Source organism: Mycetomoellerius zeteki, unplaced genomic scaffold, assembly GCF_001594055.1.
Source record: "Mycetomoellerius zeteki isolate Tzet28-1 unplaced genomic scaffold, Tzet1.0 scaffold164, whole genome shotgun sequence".
Lineage (NCBI taxonomy): Eukaryota > Metazoa > Arthropoda > Insecta > Hymenoptera > Formicidae > Mycetomoellerius > Mycetomoellerius zeteki.
Genome location: NW_017256594.1, coordinates 306,624 through 327,084, shown reverse-complemented (window position 1 = coordinate 327,084; position 20,461 = coordinate 306,624). Strand labels below are relative to the sequence as shown.

The 20,461-nt window shown below is 36.6% G+C and overlaps 6 protein-coding genes across 15 annotated transcripts in view; 3 read left to right on the top strand and 3 right to left on the bottom strand.

Annotated features, from left to right (window-relative positions):
* Nucleotides 1–926: 926 nt before the first annotated feature.
* Nucleotides 927–5,127, bottom strand: LOC108721255 (transmembrane protein 184C). Of its 6 annotated transcripts, none has more exons than XM_018445702.1 (8): nt 4,691–4,898; nt 4,171–4,277; nt 3,521–3,828; nt 3,388–3,424; nt 3,020–3,297; nt 2,732–2,938; nt 2,092–2,307; nt 927–1,943 (listed from the first exon to the last, which is right to left on the bottom strand). In XM_018445702.1, exons 3-8 carry the CDS (start codon nt 3,766–3,768, stop codon nt 1,649–1,651), a joined length of 1,281 nt encoding a protein of 426 aa, XP_018301204.1. In that variant the 5' UTR covers nt 3,769–3,828; nt 4,171–4,277; nt 4,691–4,898; the 3' UTR covers nt 927–1,648. The 6 variants fall into 6 exon arrangements, with proteins under 6 accessions (XP_018301204.1, XP_018301200.1, XP_018301203.1 ...); XM_018445698.1 differs by lacking the exon at nt 4,691–4,898 and adding an exon at nt 4,396–4,513 and having other exon boundaries at nt 4,171–4,306; XM_018445701.1 differs by lacking the exon at nt 4,691–4,898 and adding an exon at nt 4,396–4,513 and having other exon boundaries at nt 4,188–4,306.
* On the top strand, nt 5,081–10,511 carry LOC108721253 (zinc finger protein 260). 4 transcript variants are annotated; one of them, XM_018445695.1, is made up of 8 exons: nt 5,081–5,149; nt 7,370–7,686; nt 7,744–8,277; nt 8,558–8,714; nt 8,804–9,031; nt 9,109–9,248; nt 9,331–9,968; nt 10,071–10,510. In XM_018445695.1, the coding sequence occupies exons 2-8, from the start codon at nt 7,441–7,443 to the stop codon at nt 10,087–10,089; spliced, it is 1,962 nt and encodes a 653-aa protein (XP_018301197.1). In that variant the 5' UTR covers nt 5,081–5,149; nt 7,370–7,440; the 3' UTR covers nt 10,090–10,510. The 4 variants fall into 4 exon arrangements, with proteins under 4 accessions (XP_018301197.1, XP_018301198.1, XP_018301196.1 ...); XM_018445696.1 differs by lacking the exon at nt 5,081–5,149 and adding an exon at nt 5,270–5,335 and having other exon boundaries at nt 7,765–8,277; nt 10,071–10,511; XM_018445694.1 differs by lacking the exon at nt 5,081–5,149 and adding an exon at nt 5,270–5,335.
* A 712-nt stretch (nt 10,512–11,223) lies between these two features.
* On the bottom strand, nt 11,224–14,762 carry LOC108721213 (Bardet-Biedl syndrome 7 protein homolog). The gene is made up of 13 exons (XM_018445626.1): nt 14,615–14,762; nt 14,123–14,321; nt 13,861–14,029; nt 13,459–13,535; nt 13,133–13,385; nt 12,798–13,060; nt 12,498–12,687; nt 12,331–12,411; nt 12,120–12,260; nt 11,933–12,054; nt 11,764–11,873; nt 11,412–11,691; nt 11,224–11,353 (listed from the first exon to the last, which is right to left on the bottom strand). Exons 1-13 carry the CDS (start codon nt 14,760–14,762, stop codon nt 11,224–11,226), a joined length of 2,163 nt encoding a protein of 720 aa, XP_018301128.1.
* A 522-nt stretch (nt 14,763–15,284) lies between these two features.
* APC10 (anaphase-promoting complex subunit 10) lies at nt 15,285–16,606 on the top strand. 2 transcript variants are annotated; one of them, XM_018445637.1, is made up of 3 exons: nt 15,285–15,615; nt 15,736–15,988; nt 16,278–16,606. In XM_018445637.1, the coding sequence occupies exons 1-3, from the start codon at nt 15,591–15,593 to the stop codon at nt 16,567–16,569; spliced, it is 570 nt and encodes a 189-aa protein (XP_018301139.1). In that variant the 5' UTR covers nt 15,285–15,590; the 3' UTR covers nt 16,570–16,606. The 2 variants fall into 2 exon arrangements, with proteins under 2 accessions (XP_018301139.1, XP_018301138.1); XM_018445636.1 differs by having other exon boundaries at nt 15,724–15,988.
* Nucleotides 16,607–16,758: 152 nt separating this feature from the next.
* LOC108721260 (uncharacterized) overlaps nt 16,759–20,461 on the top strand; it is an 8,937-nt gene continuing 5,234 nt past the window's right edge. The window contains 5 exon segments of the mRNA XM_018445715.1: nt 16,759–17,098; nt 17,169–17,303; nt 19,936–20,087; nt 20,175–20,455; nt 20,457–20,461. The exon segment at nt 20,457–20,461 is cut by the window's right edge and continues 656 nt beyond it. Of these exon segments, the coding sequence (XP_018301217.1) occupies nt 16,960–17,098; nt 17,169–17,303; nt 19,936–20,087; nt 20,175–20,455; nt 20,457–20,461 (712 nt within the window). The 5' untranslated portion in view covers nt 16,759–16,959.
* Nucleotides 17,377–19,386, bottom strand: LOC108721264 (RWD domain-containing protein 2A). The gene is made up of 3 exons (XM_018445723.1): nt 19,020–19,386; nt 18,062–18,511; nt 17,377–17,625 (listed from the first exon to the last, which is right to left on the bottom strand). Exons 1-3 carry the CDS (start codon nt 19,212–19,214, stop codon nt 17,392–17,394), a joined length of 879 nt encoding a protein of 292 aa, XP_018301225.1. The 5' UTR covers nt 19,215–19,386; the 3' UTR covers nt 17,377–17,391.

Below are 20,461 nucleotides of genomic sequence, written 5' to 3'. Positions count from 1 at the left end.
ATTGGATCATACTTTTAGATCTAGAAGAATGGTCCTATCTCAGCAGACAATCATAAAACGGTTGCAAAACTGTTGAGTCTGCTGAACGCAGCCAATGTGTTACACAGTGTCTGACTATGGCTATCGGACTAAGCATACGGTGTAAACGTAGCCTATGTCCTTGCTGGAAAGCACCCTATATTTACACCGTATGCTTAGTCCGCGGCCTATACAATAGATGTCCTTGTTCATCCTGTAAGTTAAACAAAGGCTACGTTTACACCGTGCATTTAGGCCGCGGCCTATACGATAGATGTCCTTGTTTATCCTGTATATTAAACAAAGACACCTATCGTATAGGTTGCGGACTAAGCGCACGGTGTAAACGTAGCCAAAGACATCTGTCGTATAGGTCGCGGACTAAGCGCACGGTGTAAACGTAGCCAAAAATAGAAGAGATTAGAGAAAACTGGTCACTTGACTCCCGTCCTGATTGGACGCGTTCACGTGAAACGTTAAATATAAAAGGATGTTTTTCATTTTTTTTTTTTAAAGGAAACATTCCAGAAACAGTCAAGTTTTTTTGTAAGGGTCAATGCAAACATACACAGCCTTTATTTCTGATATAGTATAATCGTAAAATAAAAGTAAATTAATATACATAGTGCGATATATACCCACATTCGCGTGTATATATAAAGCGAGAAAAAACAAAATAGATATGGATGAGTAGGAAATTCGAGGCGTCTGATATGCCAGACAGTTCGTTCTTGTGACTTTCGATATATCGAGGAAAAAAATAAGATTAAGTATTATCCGTAGGATGTAAAGAATACAATCCACTTAACGTAATGTAAACGCTTTGTTAATTAATCAGAAAAAAAGAATTTTACGAATTGACCAATCAAAAAATGCTTCAAAGCATTTTCAACATGAAGTGGATCGCATTCTTTATATCCTAAAATGTAATAGATGTGTGTATGTATGTGACGCGTTGGTCGTTTGAGGTATGTACAAATATTACGGGATTACATTTCCTTCTACGTATACGTATATATAAATGTATGTACATCATATTTGGTATTATATTATTTGGTAACATAAAGTGCACGAATGTCTTTCGCAAAGTAAGAACGTAAGAAGCAAGTTCACGTTTCTCACAAAATTCACCGCTAGTCATATCAAATTCCTTAAATAGTAAATCGCGTCGTAAGGATGTCCCGAGACTACCGGATCTTTTTCCTTTAGTCGATTTGAAGCCGATGTTTCAGTAGAAAGAATATACAACAAGATTTCGCATATTCTTTTTAAATTTCGAGCGAAATTTTAGTTTGAGTTCAGAACATCATGAACGTCAAATACAATTATCAAAAATTATCTCAACATTTGTGTTGAGATGATTGGAGTCCTCTTCGAATCGACCGTGGTTCAAGGAACATTCCATGATCCCGGGACACTACATATATATTTCAACGCGATATATATTTGATGTAGTAAATGATCATGATGATTTATACAATTGTATGCTGAAGAACGTTATTGCAAAACTATATGATTTTTTCCTTCTTTTTGTTTAGAGTAAATATTAAGGAGCGATATCCGTTAAAGTACGCCGGTCTCGCAACAGATTTGACCGAGTACTGTTCCTAAATAGATTCGATCGTATTGGTTACGTATTGATGGCATTAGTGCTATCCAGCGTGTTCACGGTCACCTCCTCAGATTCCGCAACGGATGGATTATTGTTCAGTCCGGCCTCGGTGTTGTAACCCGAGAATGAACAGGCAGGCGCGCTTCTGGCTTGGCTCACCGTGGCCTCGGGTAAGAGCGACGTACGTTCAGTCGCACTTCCCCAAGTTTGCTGATATGCACCACGTCCTCGTATCCTGCGGCTTAGGGACGAGCCGACAACGCCCAAATGTTCCTTTATGTCATTATGCACGTCAGAAACGTCCCACATTGCTCTGTAAAGATAAATCAAATGTATATTAATTTATAGAATAAGGATATAATTTAATTTCGGTACCAGTGCCAGCGTAAATTTTTTTAAATTAAAATAAGCAAACATTTGTTTAAAAGTGCCTCATAAGTAGTATTTATTGTTTTACTAACCTAAATGCGTCCCACCAGGCTTGACCCTGCGCCAAATTGACAAACGGTTTGTAGGAGAAGCTATAGTGATGCGCCACTGCGGCTAAAAACATCTCTATGCAAATTAGGAAATCCTGCAATTTGGACGATATATTCCTGATGTCATCTGAGTTGTCAGTATTAAAAATACTCGATATAACGTCGAAATACACCAAAAAAGCTATTAATACTCCTTGACTGTAAATCAAAAACACAATATGTATTTTTTCATCTCATTTTCAGAATGTCTTGAATCAAAATACCATGGCTAGAAAGTTTTTAAAAAATTAATTAGAAAAGTATTTGCCATTTTTCATTCCGAATAGTAATTTGTAAAATACAAAAGTTTAAAATTAGCTAATTAGAGATTACGGTTAAACGGCTACTTGTCTGTGAGTTATGCAATGATATGGATCGCGATCATGGGTAGTCAACCATTTAATTATAATTTGTAGTTAGTTAGTTTCAATACCTCAAAGTCTTTATATTTCAAAAACTGCTTGAATTTATTTTTTTAAAAGAACAGCTTTCTTGTTGTGATATTTTGATTCATGGATTTCGGGACACCTTGTTTGTATATTTTTCTGACAATAGGTTGTGCGGACATTACAGCAATACTTACAAGAATGAGAAGAACACAACAGCTTTGATGCATAAAAACTTTCCAATTGGCTTCATTGGCTTCAAGGCCTCTACGTTGGCACGGTAAAAGAGTACCAGACAGTACATGGCAACGAATTGTGACAAATTGTTTAGAGCGATCATATACGGGAAAGCGACATTCCCTTTAAATTCACCTTCCCCATATACTCCATTCAGTTCGCATATGCTACAAAAATATAGAGATATGCATTTAAATATTAGAACACACAATATTAGAAATACATATCCCTATCAATCAATCACTTACAATGATATTAAAGTTGATATAGGCCTAACAGCTGCATATTGTAAAATACCATGCTTGCACATATGTACAAATTCTCTGCCCATCTCCCAATCGGGTAGGCAGCACAGAGGAAACATATGATGCACTTGAGGAGAAATCTCCAGTCTATGCTCCAACTGGTGGTCGGCGTTCAGATAGGCCAGTAAATACTTCATGAAATTATATATTACATAAGCTTCGTAGCATTCTCTCAAGCTGTCCACATATATACTTCCTTCAGGAAATACCAAACCTAACCACTATACAAATAGAAAGCGTTCGTTAAACAACTGAGTAAATATTTGTATAATTTTAACGATACACAAGAAAAATTTGTAACTTTTTCTTACAGCATTTACTGCATAGATAGGTACCATCCATAATATTCTGAAAAGAAAAATAACATTTTTATATTTAATACCTGATTGAGAAGAGAAAAATTAAAATTAAATCTGCAAATTTTTTTAGCGACAAATAATCCACCTTATTATATATTTCTGTAGTCTAGGTTGCGTATAGTATATCATGTGCTGAACAATCTCATAAAAGGCGATAGGCAATGCCAATAGGACGAAGGCGCCACCCACCAGCGCACCCTGATCCTGCTTTTTAAAGCCATTCTTAATGGAGTTGACTAGCAAGATTGGTACAAGTATAACAATGAGTAGCGCATATAGGCAGGTCAGCACAGGCAATATCCATAATCTCCAACGTCGGCAGATCGAAGCCATCACTCTCCTTGGATGCTTCAAATGTCACATTATAATTTTAGACTGCAACTGGACTCAGTTCTGAAAATGTAAACAATCATTAAAGACTAGCAACAACAATAAGGAATCTTAAATTCACATCAGAGTTTATGACACTTTTTATAATCAATTTTGGATAAATTGTAACAACTGCAATAAATAAAATGTTAGGAATTTGCCAGCAGATCATGAAGAATATCTGGGTGCTTTCCATTTAATGACACAAGTATCGTTCAGACTTTGTTACTCATGGAATTTAAGATGGAACGATTTTTGTGTTGACTTGTGATTAAATGGAAAGTACCTTCTGTCACTTTCATAACAAATTAAATAGAGCATGTCATCAAATGATTCTTTGCTCATTTATTCCATTTAAATAATTACCGAATGACAGATTTTACTCAGTTTTTGTAATAAATCTGTCATCATTTTTGCTATATTTCTGTCGACAAAATTTGTAGCTAGATTTCGTTTTTGATGGAGTTTGCTATCTGAAAGGAGGATAATGTACTAAGTTGCACTGAAAAATAAAGGTTTTTGGTTACGAAATTACGTATTACATGACAAGATAGATATCTATCCGTTTATCTATTACTTAATCATAATTACAATGTTTACTTGTCGATAAACGATATGCTGAACTCTTTCCTTCATGAACCGCGTTCGTTTACATACTTTTCGTCCGTTAATGTCAAATACAGCAGAATTCTCTACGCATTATTATTGCGATATACAAGAGAGAGAGACACAAGAGAAAGGGGGGAAAAGATGAAGCAAGATGCCATGCGGCGGCGGCGGGGGAAATGAATCAGCTGAGTGACAGCGTAGGTACGGAGCTTCCTCTTTAACCCTTCAGTTTCGCGTCGCCCGGGTTATGGTATGATACGCGCGACGGGTGGCTCACCGTTTCGCAGCGACGACGAATCGACGTCTCGCCGGTGCCAGAGCGTCGCAAACGACACCGGCCGGGATATTACGCCGGCTCGATCGCGACCGCGCCGAAACGCCGTATTCACGCACCCGCACTTCGCCGTGGATACGCTAATTTGACATTTCGCGTTACTTTGCACGGCCATCGAAAACCGGAAGGTCGCGGCTCCCCCTTGCCGCTGCTTCGGGGGAAGGGAGGTAGCGGTGATCAGTGTCGCCAAAGTGCGAACGAAAAATACCACGTCGGGACGTAAAAGAGCTACGGCGTTGAAAAGATTCCCGTGGATCTCGTCGCGCCGTTCTCGAGCGAGGAGTGTCGCGCGAAAGGATAGGAAGCGGATCGAACCTGATTATTTCCCGTGGAAGAGCGAAACATCGCCGGGAATCACGTCGCTTGACAGCCGATCTAGAATCTTCCATCGTCGTCACGCGCGTACGTTGGCCGATACTGTGTTGACGGCGCGGGAGGGGTACTTCCGGTCTAATGGCGTCAAGAGCCAAGCACTGTTGTCACATTTTGCCGTACAGTGTTTCAATATTTCGCTTTGTTTATGTCGCTCGTGGCCACCGGGGCGAGGACGAGCAGCCCGGCCGGGCGCGTGAATTACGCTAAACGAAGGTGAGGGCGAGTGTATTTTTTCGCACGCAGCGCGTATCAAGGCGCGGCTCGTGATATTCAATGCGATCCGGGTGCAGTGACCTTGGTCTCGCTGTCAGTCCCGAAGTACGTATCCCCGCCAAATTCAAACTCCGTCGGCGCCGCGGCGTAGCGGCACGGCGGTGCTATTTTTGGACCTCGATGGATCGTTTTGATTCGTGTAGTTTTTTTTTTCTGTTATTTTGTCGTCTTGTTCAGAATAAAATCACTAAAAAATGTATTATCTCGTTAAAGCCCAGGGTCTGATAAGAAAGGATATTAGATCTGTTTTTTGTGGCTGAACAATAACAGTGTATCCTTAAAGTGAGATAGGCATATGTTTAATATCTGACGAAAGGGAGAAAGAGAGTTTTAGTGCAGTCTAGTACAGGAATAATAAACAGACCTATTGTTTAATCTTAGTATACCATCTTGTTAGTCGCGATGATTTTAGTTAACAAGAGTCTTCTTGGTAATGAAAGAATGAGAGATATTGAGTTATACCTTTCATTTAGTAACAAGTTGACAAATGTTGTTCTATCTTTGTTACTCATGGAATGCAAAGAAAGATGAAACGATATTTATGTCGACTTGTGTCACTAATGTCTGTTTCTACCAATGTAGTTTAATTTTAATTTTGGTTCAATTTGTTACTCATCCCTTTCTAGTCCTAGAATTAGAAAAAGATGAAGAGCAAGTTGAACCGAGATTAAAATTAATCTACATTGGTAGAAACGGGCATAAGGCCCAGTTCTACAACTCACGGTTAACTCTTAACCGAGGTTCAACTTATTCATTGTCTTTTTCTAATTTTAGAATTGGAAAGAGATGAGAAACAAGTTGAATCTCGGTTAAGAGTTAACCGTGAGTTGTGGAACTGGGCCTAAATGGAAATGCCCATTTCTACCAATATGGATTAACTTTAATCTTGGTTTAATTTACTCTTCTTTTTCTAATCTTTGGAACTAGAAAAAGATGAAGAGTAAGTTGAACCGAAATTAAAGTTAATCTACAATTGATAGAAACAAGCCTAATAATGCCTGTTTCTACCAATGTAGATTAACTTTAATCTCGGTTCAATTTGTAGCGTATTCGATTTACTTGACTCGACCCGACTCTGAGTCAACGATCTGTTCTTTTTAACTGCATTTCTTGCATAGTTTAGCTCTTCTTTTGTAGCTAAACAGAACAGATCATTGACTCGGAGTCGGGTCGAGTCAGTATATCGAATATGCTTTCTTATTATATTTATAATTTAGATTGAAAAGGGTTTCTTATTATATTTATGATTTAAATTGAATACATCATTACTCTTCATCTTTTTCTTATTCTTAAAACTAGATAAAGTGTTAGTTGAACCGAGATTAAAGTTAAACTGTATTGGTAGAAAGGGGTATAAGCCACTTGGACCAACTCCGATTAACTTTAATCGATGTAGATTAACTTTAGTCCATTAGAATTGGCCAATTAATCGAAATGACAAATGCGATTGATCAATTCCAATGAACTAATCGATGACCAAAGTTAATCGGAGTTGGTCCTAGTCGGAGTCAAAATGGCTCTAAATGGAAAGCACTTATTGTGTTATGCTGTAGAGGTAGAATATAAACTTTTTCTTTAACTCAAATAAAAGTTACTGCATACATACAGAATACAAAAGTGATATTAAATATTTTCACACAATATAGTTAATTATTTTATATACATTTTTCTTATTTTATTAATATTTGTTGTTTGATATTTATTATTTGATATTTATTGATATTTATTATTTATATTTATTGATATTTCGGTGAATTTGTAAAATAGTTGATTTAAACAGAAGTTACTATTATTGTATACACATAACAGAGAATGATTTTAAAATTATCACATGACAATAGAGAGATCAGTGAATTAAATATTTGGTGTATATTGGAATTAATTTTAATCTATTTTAACTTTGAACTACTTTTAATTGCGTAACAAATTAAAGAAAATAGATTTTTTACACTCACTTTTCTCTATGATTCACAGATTTGGCATCTATAGATAAATAAAAGTTTGTGAAGGACAATTACTAGTCGTTGTATTCAGAATATTCAGCTATGGAAGTTACAACGGAAGAGGCACAGGCTGTGCTTCTAGAAGGAATGGAGGGTGCTCAATATATTACCATCCAGAGAGCCGACGGAGAAGTCTTGAGCAAGGGAGTACCGCTGTTAACTCTGAATGGTGAATTAATCTCCGACGGCATGGTCGTGGATATGATTAATGCAGGCGTTGGCACAGACTATGGCACTGGCACGCAGTATTATGAGGCGGAAGACTTGCTGTCGCATGAATTAACAGAAGTTGTAATATGTTACTTAATGTCCGTAGAATTGAATATATTTATACCTTACATGTAGAATGTGAATTGTGTGATGCAGGAAGACCGTAGACTTACCGCGGCCTTGGTCGCGGTACAGTTGCAGAAACAGCAGCTCCATATCCAGTCACAACACGAGGACCCGACTCTACCAGACGTTTCACATCTCGAGACCCTGGCGCCAGTGAATTCGTACTCCATTCAAGCAGTACCAGAACCAAACGCCGCTCCGTCCGTGTATCCACCTTTACAACTTTTCAAGAGGATTACGCATAATGTAAAGCAAGAGTTTATCAACGTTAAAAGCGAATACGACGTTGAGGTTTCCACGGAAAGTAGTGAGGATGCCACGTCGGCATCTGGACCCAAAAGAACCCTGCCACACAAAAAAAGGATACCTCGGAAGCTAAAACAACAGCAAACAAAGAAGAACACGACGCGAAAAGATAGTAATAAATTGATTCAAGAGAATGCAGCAATTGAATTGACTAGCGAAGCTCAGACTAACGTCTTTAAATGTGAATTGTGTAGTTCTAAGTTTAGCAGTCAGTTAAAGTTCTTTGAGCACTTAAAGGTATACATATTGCAGAGAACAATTAAATTTTTTTAATACATACAGTAGCTACCAAAAGTTTTCGGCCAACATAATTTTTGGTCAATTTATTTTTTAGTTTATATTATAAATTAATAAAATTCTTATTATAATTAACTTAACATTTTATGTACTAGAATATATCAGGCATTTATATACTAGATCTTTTGATAGCCACTGTACATATGTATCTTTAACAGAAATTTAATAGAAATAGAAATAGTTGTTGATATAAAAAATAATTTTAATAATTTTAATATAGGTACATTATGAACCAGTAAAACAAGAAACGCGAATAGCTCAAGCAACAAATACTAATATCTCTATATCAGTGCCGGAAACAGTACACAGTTTAGAGAATACCGTGATTGAAGAATTTAGTGAACCTGAAGACCTTATGGAGGGTATTCGAAACGTAGGTAAGAGAGACATAACATCTTTGATATTAACATTTTTTAAACTTTTCGATATGAACTATTACGAACTTGTTGATCTTTGCCGCCTGCAGTGGAAGAAACTGGCGCGCGTATCGACGATGAGACGGACTCTCCGCTATCCACTTCGAACACCGAATCAACCATGTGGACCATTACTGGCGTCACAGAAGAGGTACAACAAAGGGACCAACAAATAAAACCACCGGAAGTTAGTAATGATAAGAGTTCCAACGAGAAGGCAAAGACTGACATTCCACGAACGGCCAAAAAAAAGAAATCATCGAAAACACGAAAGTTAAGTGCGTGTAATTCTTTTTCCCTCAGAAGTTCTTGACATGCCAAAGATATAAATTTTAAAGATAGTATTCTCTTGTAGATGAATTAATATGTGATCAGTGTAATCGTTCATTCCACCATAAAAATAGTTTAATTTACCACATGCGATCTCATAGCGGAGAACGGCCGCATCAATGCGATATTTGCAGTAAACGTTTCTTTGCTGCCAGCGCGTTGAAAGTAAGCAGATGTCCACAAAGTGTAAAATTTATTTTTGTTATTAATATATAAAAATCTAACTATTTTTTGTAACGACGAATAGGTACATAAGAGACTTCATAGCGGTGACAAACCGTACAAATGCGAAGAATGTGGACGACACTTTCGACAATGGGGCGACTTAAAGTATCACTCGACGAGTCTCCATTCGGAACACAAACAGTATCAATGTGAATTTTGCGCCAAGGAGTTTGCCCGAAAATACTCACTGATCTTGCATAGGCGTATCCACACTGGCGAGAAGAACTATCGTTGCGAGTATTGCAACAAAACGTTTCGCGCGAGCAGTTACTTACAGAATCATCGTCGCATACACACCGGCGAGAAGCCGCATCCGTGCGGGGTGTGCGGAAAGCCGTTCAGAGTACGAAGTGATATGAAGAGACACATGCAGACGCACAGTCGAACGAAAAAGAATGACAAGCAAAACAAAACGAAGAAAAATGTGCAGCAGATAGGGAGCAACAAGGGAACGCAGGCAAAAACGATTCAGGATCTCGTGAGAGATCTGAAACTGGAAGTCGAAGCAACAGGTGTTGTGGAGATTGTCCCACCGGATGATAATCAGGAGACCATTTTGCCACATACAGGCGCTCAAACCTTGGAATACACCGTGACATCTACAGCAGATACTGTAAACAGGGATCCTTTGGAAGCAGTTGTGCGAACGACTGATAGTATGTGAGTAAAGTTGTATATCTCAAATTCAGTTGTATATCTTGACCATAGTAAAAGAGTTTTTTATATACTGTGACTATTAATTAATCCATTGTGTTTTCGCAGGCAATATTTTTTTATGTAATCGTGGAAGACTCAAGAGAAGGAAATGTATTCCAAGGAATATCGGCACTTAAACGGTCTGTAATGCAAACATTACGTTTCATGAAATTGCTTTTAATAGCAGATTAAGTAGATTCAAAGTGATTTCATTTTTGAAAAAATTGTATATATAATTTTATAAGATTTAAAAAACAAAATTTACTTATTCGAAAGCAAATAATAGCAGACAAATTTCAGTTTTAAGTAAATCGCATCATATACTGCTTATAAATAATTAACTTCATTAGTTCTCAAAAAAATAAGTAATTTGTGTGAGAGAGAGAGAGAGAGAGAGAGAGAGATTAAATAGATGATCATATGCACTGCCGTCGAAGTTTTAAGTTTCCGGACATGAAACTTAAAATTGCATAATATTCAGGTCACCGTAATTCGATAAAAAAATCATTGCAGACAAAAAAATAAAACAGCATTTTAAAGCTTGAAACTTATACTTTAGCATGCTTTTTATTTTTTTGTCTGCAATGATTTTTTTATCGAATTACGGTAACTTGAATATTATGCAATTTTAAGTTCCATGTCCGGAAACTTTTCGACGGCAGTGTATATCTCGCGCTATGCTTAGCGCCGAAACACTATCATGTCTCCAGATAAATTGTTTTACAACAAATCCAAGATTCCTGTGACGAAAATATCATTTATATACGTAAATGTATAAATGATACATGTACACATTATACTGTAATTAACACTAAATGTACATTTTTAAGACTAGGATTGTACAATTGTATAATTTGTGCAATTTAATGATTGATATACAAGGTGTCCCATTTTAAATAATGCATTAAGATTTCTCGAAAACTGTGGTAGACGGAAAAATGGAGGGAATTCCATTTTAAAAAATCGACGTGACTTTGATCTGGCCTTGGCGACGTCACCCAAATCAATGGTTCTTCTTATGTCTCCCTCCGAACCATACAACTTTTGTTTGAAACATTTCTCCGTATCTACCACAGTTTTCGAGAAATCTTAATGCATTATTTAAAATGGGACACCCTGTAAATACATATTATTGTGAATCAACGTTAAAAAATATATTTTTTACTTGAATGTGTTTATAGAAATGCATTGGTCCACTTCATTCACAATCTCCGAACGTCTAAATAGCCGCAGGTATTAGAGTCGGCACGCTCACGTCGGTTTTACCGATGAAAATTTGTAAGATGGTAGCTAGATCTTTAGATTCGAGGGCATCTTGGAGCTTCGCCGTAGCCTCCTTGCCACTGATTCTGTTACACGAATAGTATTGTTAGAATTGGGCCGCGCCGATAAGAATCTTATCTTTACCTTCGAGATCGCTTCGCTCGTTCCCAATCTACATATAAATCGGTAATGATAGCATGCAGCCTGTTCAGGAGTTCAGTGTCCTTCGCCATAAGCGATCTGATCTCCGTTTCTTTCTCCAACAACTCTTGATACTCGGAACATAAGTTTTCCCTCGGATTGGACTGGAGCTCCCATTCTTCGAGAGCATCCAGAATTTTTATCTTTTGAATTAAATCGTAGGCCGCATTCAAACGCGGAAGAATTAACTCCAAGACTCTAGATATGCTTCCTTCTGCTACCTCTGCGTAAAGATTTACGTTTACTATCAGTTTACGACTTCAAAAAGAAATATGTAACAATCGCGAATAATTACCGCAGAATACATCTAGCTTTAGCTTTCGTTTCGTTGCCTCCTTCGTCAAGATGTCTCTAAGAATTATGATAGTGGATATATTCTCGCCAAGAAAAAGCGCACTCCCTTTTCTGTAATTTACCAAAAGATTAATGACAAATGCAAGTCTGATTTTCCATTATAAACTTACTTATATTTGCATTTGAGAATTGTGCCGATAAAGGACGAAATATATATTAAAACAGCTTCACCCTCGTTAATATGAGGCCTCTCGGGCACGTCTGGTAACGCTAAAGATAACCACGCGTGCATCTGGAAAAGAAATCCATAAACAATCATTTCTCCCGCGATAAGATTAACAAAATAAAGAAACATACTTCGGCAATGGTGAATTGGCCATTTAGTTTCAATTCATTAAACGGACCACTGGATGTGATGTTATCATCTTCATGCAGTCTGACATGCAGAGATAAAGCGTAAATAGGAACTGTAATTTTACGGCAACGTTTCGGTTGTACCTGAGAATTACCACAGATATTAATAACGTAAATCTTCGATTTGAAAGACAACATGAGAAAAGAAAAATACCTGGGACGTTACATATATCTGCAATGTACCTGGTTGACCCTCGATGGATCTTAGTCGCATTTCTAGACGATTTGTATTAATCTATTTACAAATGATTTTTCATACTTTCAGAGATATTATTAAAATTCAAAGAGATTATATTGTTTCACACAGAAAATTGTATTTACTTGACATCGATAAGTAGCAAGGATGAAATTGCTCTCTCTAGGATCGCAAGCGGATAAGCTGACCACTGCGCTATTGTTCTCTGTCTCCAACAGGTCGATGGGTGTATCGGATTGTATTAGAATATTGTCAATCGACGCGTCTAATTCTACAGACAGGGAATACGAAGCATCTTCTTTGTGCAACTCCATCCTGTGAATTGACTTTTATTGCAATTTCAATTTCCTAATTAATCTGTTCCTAATTAATCCTAATTAATCTGTTTTGTATTTATAATGTAGAAATAATTTTGTTGCGGTTACTTATGATTTACTGCTAATATCAAGGGTGCTAAAGGGTCCGGCACGAAATTGGAATCCTTCTCCTCATTGAGTTTCTCCTGCAGTTGTTGTATTTCTAGCTTCAACCTGGCCAATCCGATATCGCTCTGTCCCGCTTCTAGTAAACCAGGAGGACTGGTAGTCAATCCAAATACTCGTCCTGAGTAAGTCGTGACGAGAACCTCAGGATAATTGGCGACGCCGATTATCCCACCGACGACTGTACTGATACTCTCGCCAGCGTTCTACAATGATTTATTTCTCAACTAATATCATTCAATTCGACAAGAACTATAGATACAATCACAATCACTCACATAGTGATAGCGCAGAATGGACGATACATCTTCGTCAGGAAACGTGTACACCTCGACGACTCCATCCTGCCGACCAACAAGGATGTCTATACCGTCTTGCAGCTCATATGTATCCAACGAAGTGATTCCCGAGCCTGTCGAAGTCAACAGCCAGGTAATTCGGAGAGTTTTGTTACCTTGAAGGATCAACAATCCAACTCTGCCATCCGCGGTACCAACCAAAACGCGGTCCTTCGAGTATATTTCTCCCTCTCTAAAATGAGATGAGCAATATAAAATAATTCATTTGAAATGTGTGTGTGTTGTATGTGAAATATCAATAATACCTGTATATGGAAAGCACCGTAGGAGCGCTCGGCAATCTTAAAACCGTTGGACTTCTTGTACCGTGCAAAACACGTACCTGGAAAGCAGAACTGCATCGATGAATCAGTTACAAGATGCATTCCTGGAAAATAACTCTATATTTGAATCTCTGTAAGTTTTTGCTAAGAAGAGAATTGAAATTTAAATCCATCGCAGAAATTTTACAAGAATGATAGGATATTCTAGTTAAAATTGCAAGAGTATTAATGATAACTTTTAAGAAATGGAATGAAGTAATCGACGGTTTTCTTGTGAAAGTACAGCTTTTTTTACTAAGATTATTGCATTTTTCGATTGGAGTCTGAAAGACTTTTGGGACGAATCCTCGAATCATATTCAATGAAATTATTACGACGTCTTACCGCGCAGTCCGCACAGGCTAAAATAGCGTATACTATGTTGCCGTCTCCGGGCAAGAGCACTACGTCGTGCAAGGTTTCTCCAGTCAGGTACGAATCGGCATCTTTGCAGTCTCTGTACCGGTGATAAAGATCACGCGCGCACGCCGCGAGATCAGGACCGAGGACGTACCTGCGAGGGACATTTCATAATAATATGATAATGGGATTGTGGAGTATATCGAAGGTATCATTGTGGAGTTGAGCTGAGTGTGAGTGAGCTTACATCGTGGAAATTGGATCTATAAGACTGGTATCGAACTCTAAGAACAGCTTGCCCTTTCTCGTGAATCCCTTCACGGAGCTGCCGTACGCAAGGAAAATTTTATCCCTCAACATACCTATTGAGCCACCAAGAACCATTTTCTTAATTTTTGAGCCAGGCAAGGATTTAAACGACAATTGCAGCTCCCCTTTTTTCATGCCTGTTCAAAAAAGAATGATTTTATATATTTCTTAAATTTAGACGTCTTACAATATTCGTTTCAACACTGACACGTTAATATCAAAACACCTTTTGAAGATAATTGCGATATTAAAGTATCTCTTGACGTTAATTGTGATATTGTTTCATTCATTAAAATAATGTTATTTAGTTATTAATTAAGATATTATTTAAAAATTAGTATTAAATAATGTTAATTACTTATTTATTACTATTTATTTGTTAAGATATTTTTGTATTGCAATAAGACATGCATATAATATGTATTTATACCATAAATATGCAGCACGCCGTCGTGATCTGCAACGGCGAACTTTTGTGGTTGCTTCATCATCCCTTCATAAGGCGGAAATATGATGGTTGTGCCACGTGAAGTGACCCCCACCGTCGTGTAATCTATCCTCGACAATGCCAATGTCATCGCAGGTTGATCGATTAATTGATTTTAAAATTGTTTCACCGATCAAGTCAACTCGACTTAAATTACCATTGTTTACCCGGTTTACCGAATCGCCCCAAAATATCAATTATTTTAGTTCATCAATTTCGTGAGCCCCACGAGGTTCAACGCAAAGTAGCGATGACAGACTGAAGTGGCGGTAAAACAATATACCACGATCAATTCAACCATGGCAACGTGTAGCACAACAAAGCGATTTTTTTTAAATCGCGATAAAAATTAAAATGTCTATCAATAAAGACTAGCAATATTTCTCGACGAATTTTTATCTCTAAATCAAATTTTAAATTTATTTGGATTTGGAATTTAAAGTATTGCTATCTCCAACAAAGCGGTTTCCCAAAATTACCCGTCGCGATGAGATTTAAAACATCTATAGATAAAGACACGATATTTTTTGGCGACAAATTTTTATCTCATGCATCTAAATCGAATTTGAATAATTATTGATTTCATTCACATGCAATTGCAGGTTCGAAATCGAATCAAGATTTAAATTGATTTGAACTTGAAGTCTCGAGAAGTATCGATACCTCGATGCCGAGTCAAGACAGAGAGCAGGAAGGAAGTGACAGAGAGAGAGAGAGAGCTGGAGAGGCATGCTGGTTTTTAAAATGCACAGGATAGAGTTAAAACTTTTACTAGGAATTGGAAATAATTATCGTAATGTACTGGAAACCTGCTGTTACTTCGTATGATATTCTAGCGAGTATTAGCACATTAGATAACGAAGTTGCTATGCTAAAATTATTAGCACAACAATTTGAAGAAGCCTAACCTAACTTAATCATGAGCAACAAGACTACAAGTACTGGTGAGTTACCCTGCAATTTCTTTTATATCTTCTCATCGCAAGTATCGCGCGATCGATTCAATCAGTTTTCAAGTGATAAATTACATTGGGATGTCTTACATATAAAAGATGCTCGCTCAGGGGAAATAGATCCCGTACAGGAGCAACTAACTGGTCGAGTACGGGAGGTCGGGAATTATGCAATCTGGAGCTTATCCAGCTGTAAGCCAGGATTTGGTGTGGACCAACTTCGTGATGACATCACGGAAACGTACTGGCAATCGGACGGGCAACTACCTCACTTGGTAAACATACAATTCAAGAGGAAAACCACTATTCGTGACATATGCATCTATACAGATTACAAGCTGGATGAGAGCTATACTCCCAACAGGTAGCAATACTTTCCATTGCTTAGAGATATTGCTCAGATGCTTTCCATTCAGTGACACAAGTATCTTCCTACTTTTGTTATTCACTGAATATAATGAAAGATAGAATGTTTATATCGACTGGTTTCACTAAGGCCCAGTTCCACTAATTTAATTATTGGTATTAGAAAAAGATAAAAAGTAAATTGAACCAAGATTAAAGTTAATTTTACATTGGTGAAATTAGGCCTAAATAGAAAGCAGCAATCATCATTGGCTACCATTAATAAAGGCGTTTTGGCTAACTTTCAGGATAAGCATCAGAGCTGGGACCAATTTCAACGATCTACAGGAAGTGGAAGTGATGGACTTGAACGAGCCAAGTGGTTGGATAGTGATCCCCATTAAAAACATTAATGATCGGCCGATTAGGACATTTATGATTCAAATAGCAGTCATCAGCAATCATCAAAATGGCAGGGATACTCATATGAGGCAAATTAAGATCCACAGTCCTGCACAAGATATTCTTGGTCCACCTGCACCTTACATCCCGGGGCAATTTCTTACCAATGAATTTTTACGCTACGCCACTATTAGATAAAATTTGTAAATTAAACTACTTTAACATACACAGACATATACACATATAAAATAAAATTTTATTAACATTCATTCAACATATTTATACTCATATTCATATTTAACATATTTTTTCATTTTCAATTTCTTATTTAATTGTTTTATTATCTATTTGTTAGGAATAAATTTATCTTCTATTTATCAAAGAATCTGTAAATGAGAAATTCTAAGATTCCTTATATATGTATCATATAGAGAGATTTATATTGGCGTGCGTGTGTGTACATACTGTTACAGAGTGGAATTCGGAAAGGTAAGAACTAAGTACAGAAAAACTGTAAACATGATATTATTGAATGACAAACTGGCATTGTGGATCAGTCGTGATCGATAGTTTGAGAGGCTACTTTGTATGAATATGTTGCGAGAGTTCCTCCTGAGTTTCACGTTAATATGTGTGACGCAGTGCGAATATTTCCATTCTTATGCAACAGAAGACTTGTACGCGACACTCGATCGAACGACAGAATACTTCAAAAATCTCAGTGATGGTAAAATATTAATCGCTTTGTACTTAAATATAAAAATTATCTTTATTTATGAAAAATTCGGTATTTTTAGCATACAGTGTATTAAATAGTGACACTAGGAATAATATTAACAACGAAATTGCGAAATATATGAACAATATGACCAAAGAAATCCTTGAGAGAAACAAGCGACAAAAGAGAAACCTTGAAAATGAGCCCAATAAAGGTGAGCAAAAGATTTTTCACTTGTGCAAAAATCTGAAATTGATTGAAAGAAATTAGTCAAAGTACATTTCTATTTTTACACAATTACATCAATCTGAAAGTTTGCTAAATTTTCCTTCTATTCCGAAAAGCTCCTTGAACGCGTGCTGGCAATCATGATCAGTTAGGTACTTGAGAAACAGACCCATGTCATTGTGACGCTCAGTAGTAGGAAATGAAATTTCTTGAAACTCTGTAAACTTACGCACATTATCCACATTACTACAATTTTCCTCTTTTTCCATTAATTTTATCAATATTTTGTGCCAGTTCATAGCTCTAGTCTGTAAAAAAAAATTATACTAGTATAAAATAGTCTCATTAGGGATGCACCGGATATCCGAAAAGTATCCGGTATTATCCGGCACTTTTTTTACTATCCGACCGGAGAGTCGGATATCATTAGTATCCGGGAATATATCCGGTTGAAATTTTATGTCATTAAATTGTTGATTTTTTATTATACAAATGTTCTAAAAATAAATATGCATATTCATAATGCTATAATATACATTGTTGCAAAATTACAATTTCTTTCTACAATCTTTTTTTTAAGACATTTTCTCGGAATTCAGTCGGATATCCGGAAAATGTCGGATATCCGACTGGAAAGAAATTGCCTTCTCGAATATCCGGTATCCGGTAATTTTACAATCCGGTGCATCCCTAATTCTCATTACATTAAACATTAGGATATTAAAAGATCATTATTGACATTACTTTCTGCCAGCAGTAGTCGCAATCTTCCAGAGTTCCCTCCATACAAATTATTCCCGGTTTACCGGCCAGACAGAATCCTGTGATGGAGTTTTCTTTTGCCAAATTAGCTACGTCCCGTCGTTTTAACTTGCCGTATATGTGATGGCTGTAGATCCAATATCTAGAGAAAACTACTGCGGACCGATCTTCAGTGCCACTTGTATTTGCATCGCTGCGTTTAATCGCTTGGTTACATACGGAAGCTTTGAGATAAGTCTCAACGTTGTCCTGCAGCCATGATATCAGCGTATAGATGCAAGGCTCGCCCGCCTCCTGGGCCTTGACAACAACAGAGAGATCCTTGTTCAACAGACACTGCTGTGTTCTATCCAAGCAAGAGCCTCTCGCGTATACCTCGGGCTGCTCCTTCGGGTAGTTAGTTGGCAAGCTTATCAGTAGCTCAATATTTTCCTAATGTGATAAAAGCAACATATTAATGATATACTATTGGCATAAATAAAAGTAAAACTTGGAGTAGTTATTGCAGTAAGTAGTTAATATTAGAACTATCCAGTGGTCATTATTGACTTCCTATTTTTTTTATTAATATTATATTTCTTATATAAAAGATAAGATTCAGAAATTTCTTGACTTTTCAATAATTATATTTTACTAGTACAACTCGAGCAGTACTAATGGAAACTGTAACCAAAAGTGGAAATATTTTTTTTCTTGTACTTTAGAAGGGAAGTATCGTGCTAGATTAGTGAAGTTAACACACCATATTTTCAATTTTGATTTTTTAGTATAAAGAATGTGAAACTTTTTTTTTATTTTGCTAAGAAATTGAAGAACTGTGAAAAGTGAGACTGGAAGTGGTCGTTATTTTTTTTATATTAATAGAATGACGTGCTAACTTCATAATCCAATTTTATATAGATCTGGCAACATTATATGTTGTAAGTAAATGTTATATTACACCGTTCAATGGAACTGCGATGACATACTCCAACCATCGCGGTGGTTCACGGTCGGGATACTCGATGTATTTGTTAATGTCAGCCAAAACCCCATGGTCCGTTACGGCCAGCTCGGTTGGGTAGACGGACTGCAATGCCTGCAGTTCGTTCACCTGTGCTGTCAAACTCTCTATCACCTCTTCCGGAGTAGACATGTCTTGAACGATGATACATATGATAGGACGTCGAATCAGTTTACACCTCGTTACACTCAGTTTTCGACGATGGTCGGGTCAGTCGAACCGAGACGATAATACGAAATACTGATGTATATCGTTCAAACGTTGAGGTTATTGAGAGATCAGCTGATGTTGACATTGTCATGTAGGAAGTCCTATCGCGCGGCTGCGTCGAAATCGGAGCATGTTGTCTTGCGTACTTTTTATTTTTATATTTCTCGTTATATTTCTTTATTTAATTAATTTGTTTTGAAATTTTGTTTATAAAAATTACTCTGTTTCATTTTTTAATTTATTACTATGAATGAATGCTATATCTCTTAAAGAAAAAATGTTTAAAATTAAAGTATCAAAACATTCAAGAATTAAAATAAAAAAATAATTTTTATGAGATTGCATGTTTTTACATATAGAATTGCTCATTTACAGAATATCATTTTTAAAATTTAATACATGATAATATTATGTGATATATCTACAGAATTAGATCTAAAATAATAAATAAAATATAGGAATCTTTTGATATTATCATATATATAAAATTCTGAAAATGATATAAATGAACATTTCTCCATTAAAAAATTGCTCGTAATCTCATAATTATTTTACTTTTTAATTTAATTCTTGAAGATTGAGATAAGAAATAAATTTTACAAATACATTTGATTGCAATTTCGAGTTTTTATTTTATTCACAGGTATAAACGTGCTGCAAAATTTTGAAGAGACTTTATCCTTCAGTTTACCGGATTTTCAAGACACGGCCTTCTTTTTCATACAGGATGGAAACCGATTTCTCTGGTTCGCAGTTGCCGTCAATTCTTCAGACATACTACTTTATCAATTGGTTGTATGTCGTAAACTACATTCTATATTTTTTATAAAATGATAATAGAAAAAAGAAACACTCTACTTTGCAAAACTATATAATTTTCAGAATAATCAAGCGCAACTTGTCGGAACATATCCGCAGCCCGATGGAAAACGGATAATTGTACATAATTATAGCGCCGGTACGCTGATAGTCGTGCAGAAGGATATCGATGGAATCGTCATTCTGTGCCTCAGCAAAGACGAAAACGGATCATACGAATTGCAGTTCAAACAAGAGATCGAAATTCTCGGAGTGATGCATACGAATATCTGGTTCGAAATGAATCAACTGTATTTAGGAATTGCTTCTGAAACAAACATATCTATATTCGTCTGGCTCGGAGAGAACTT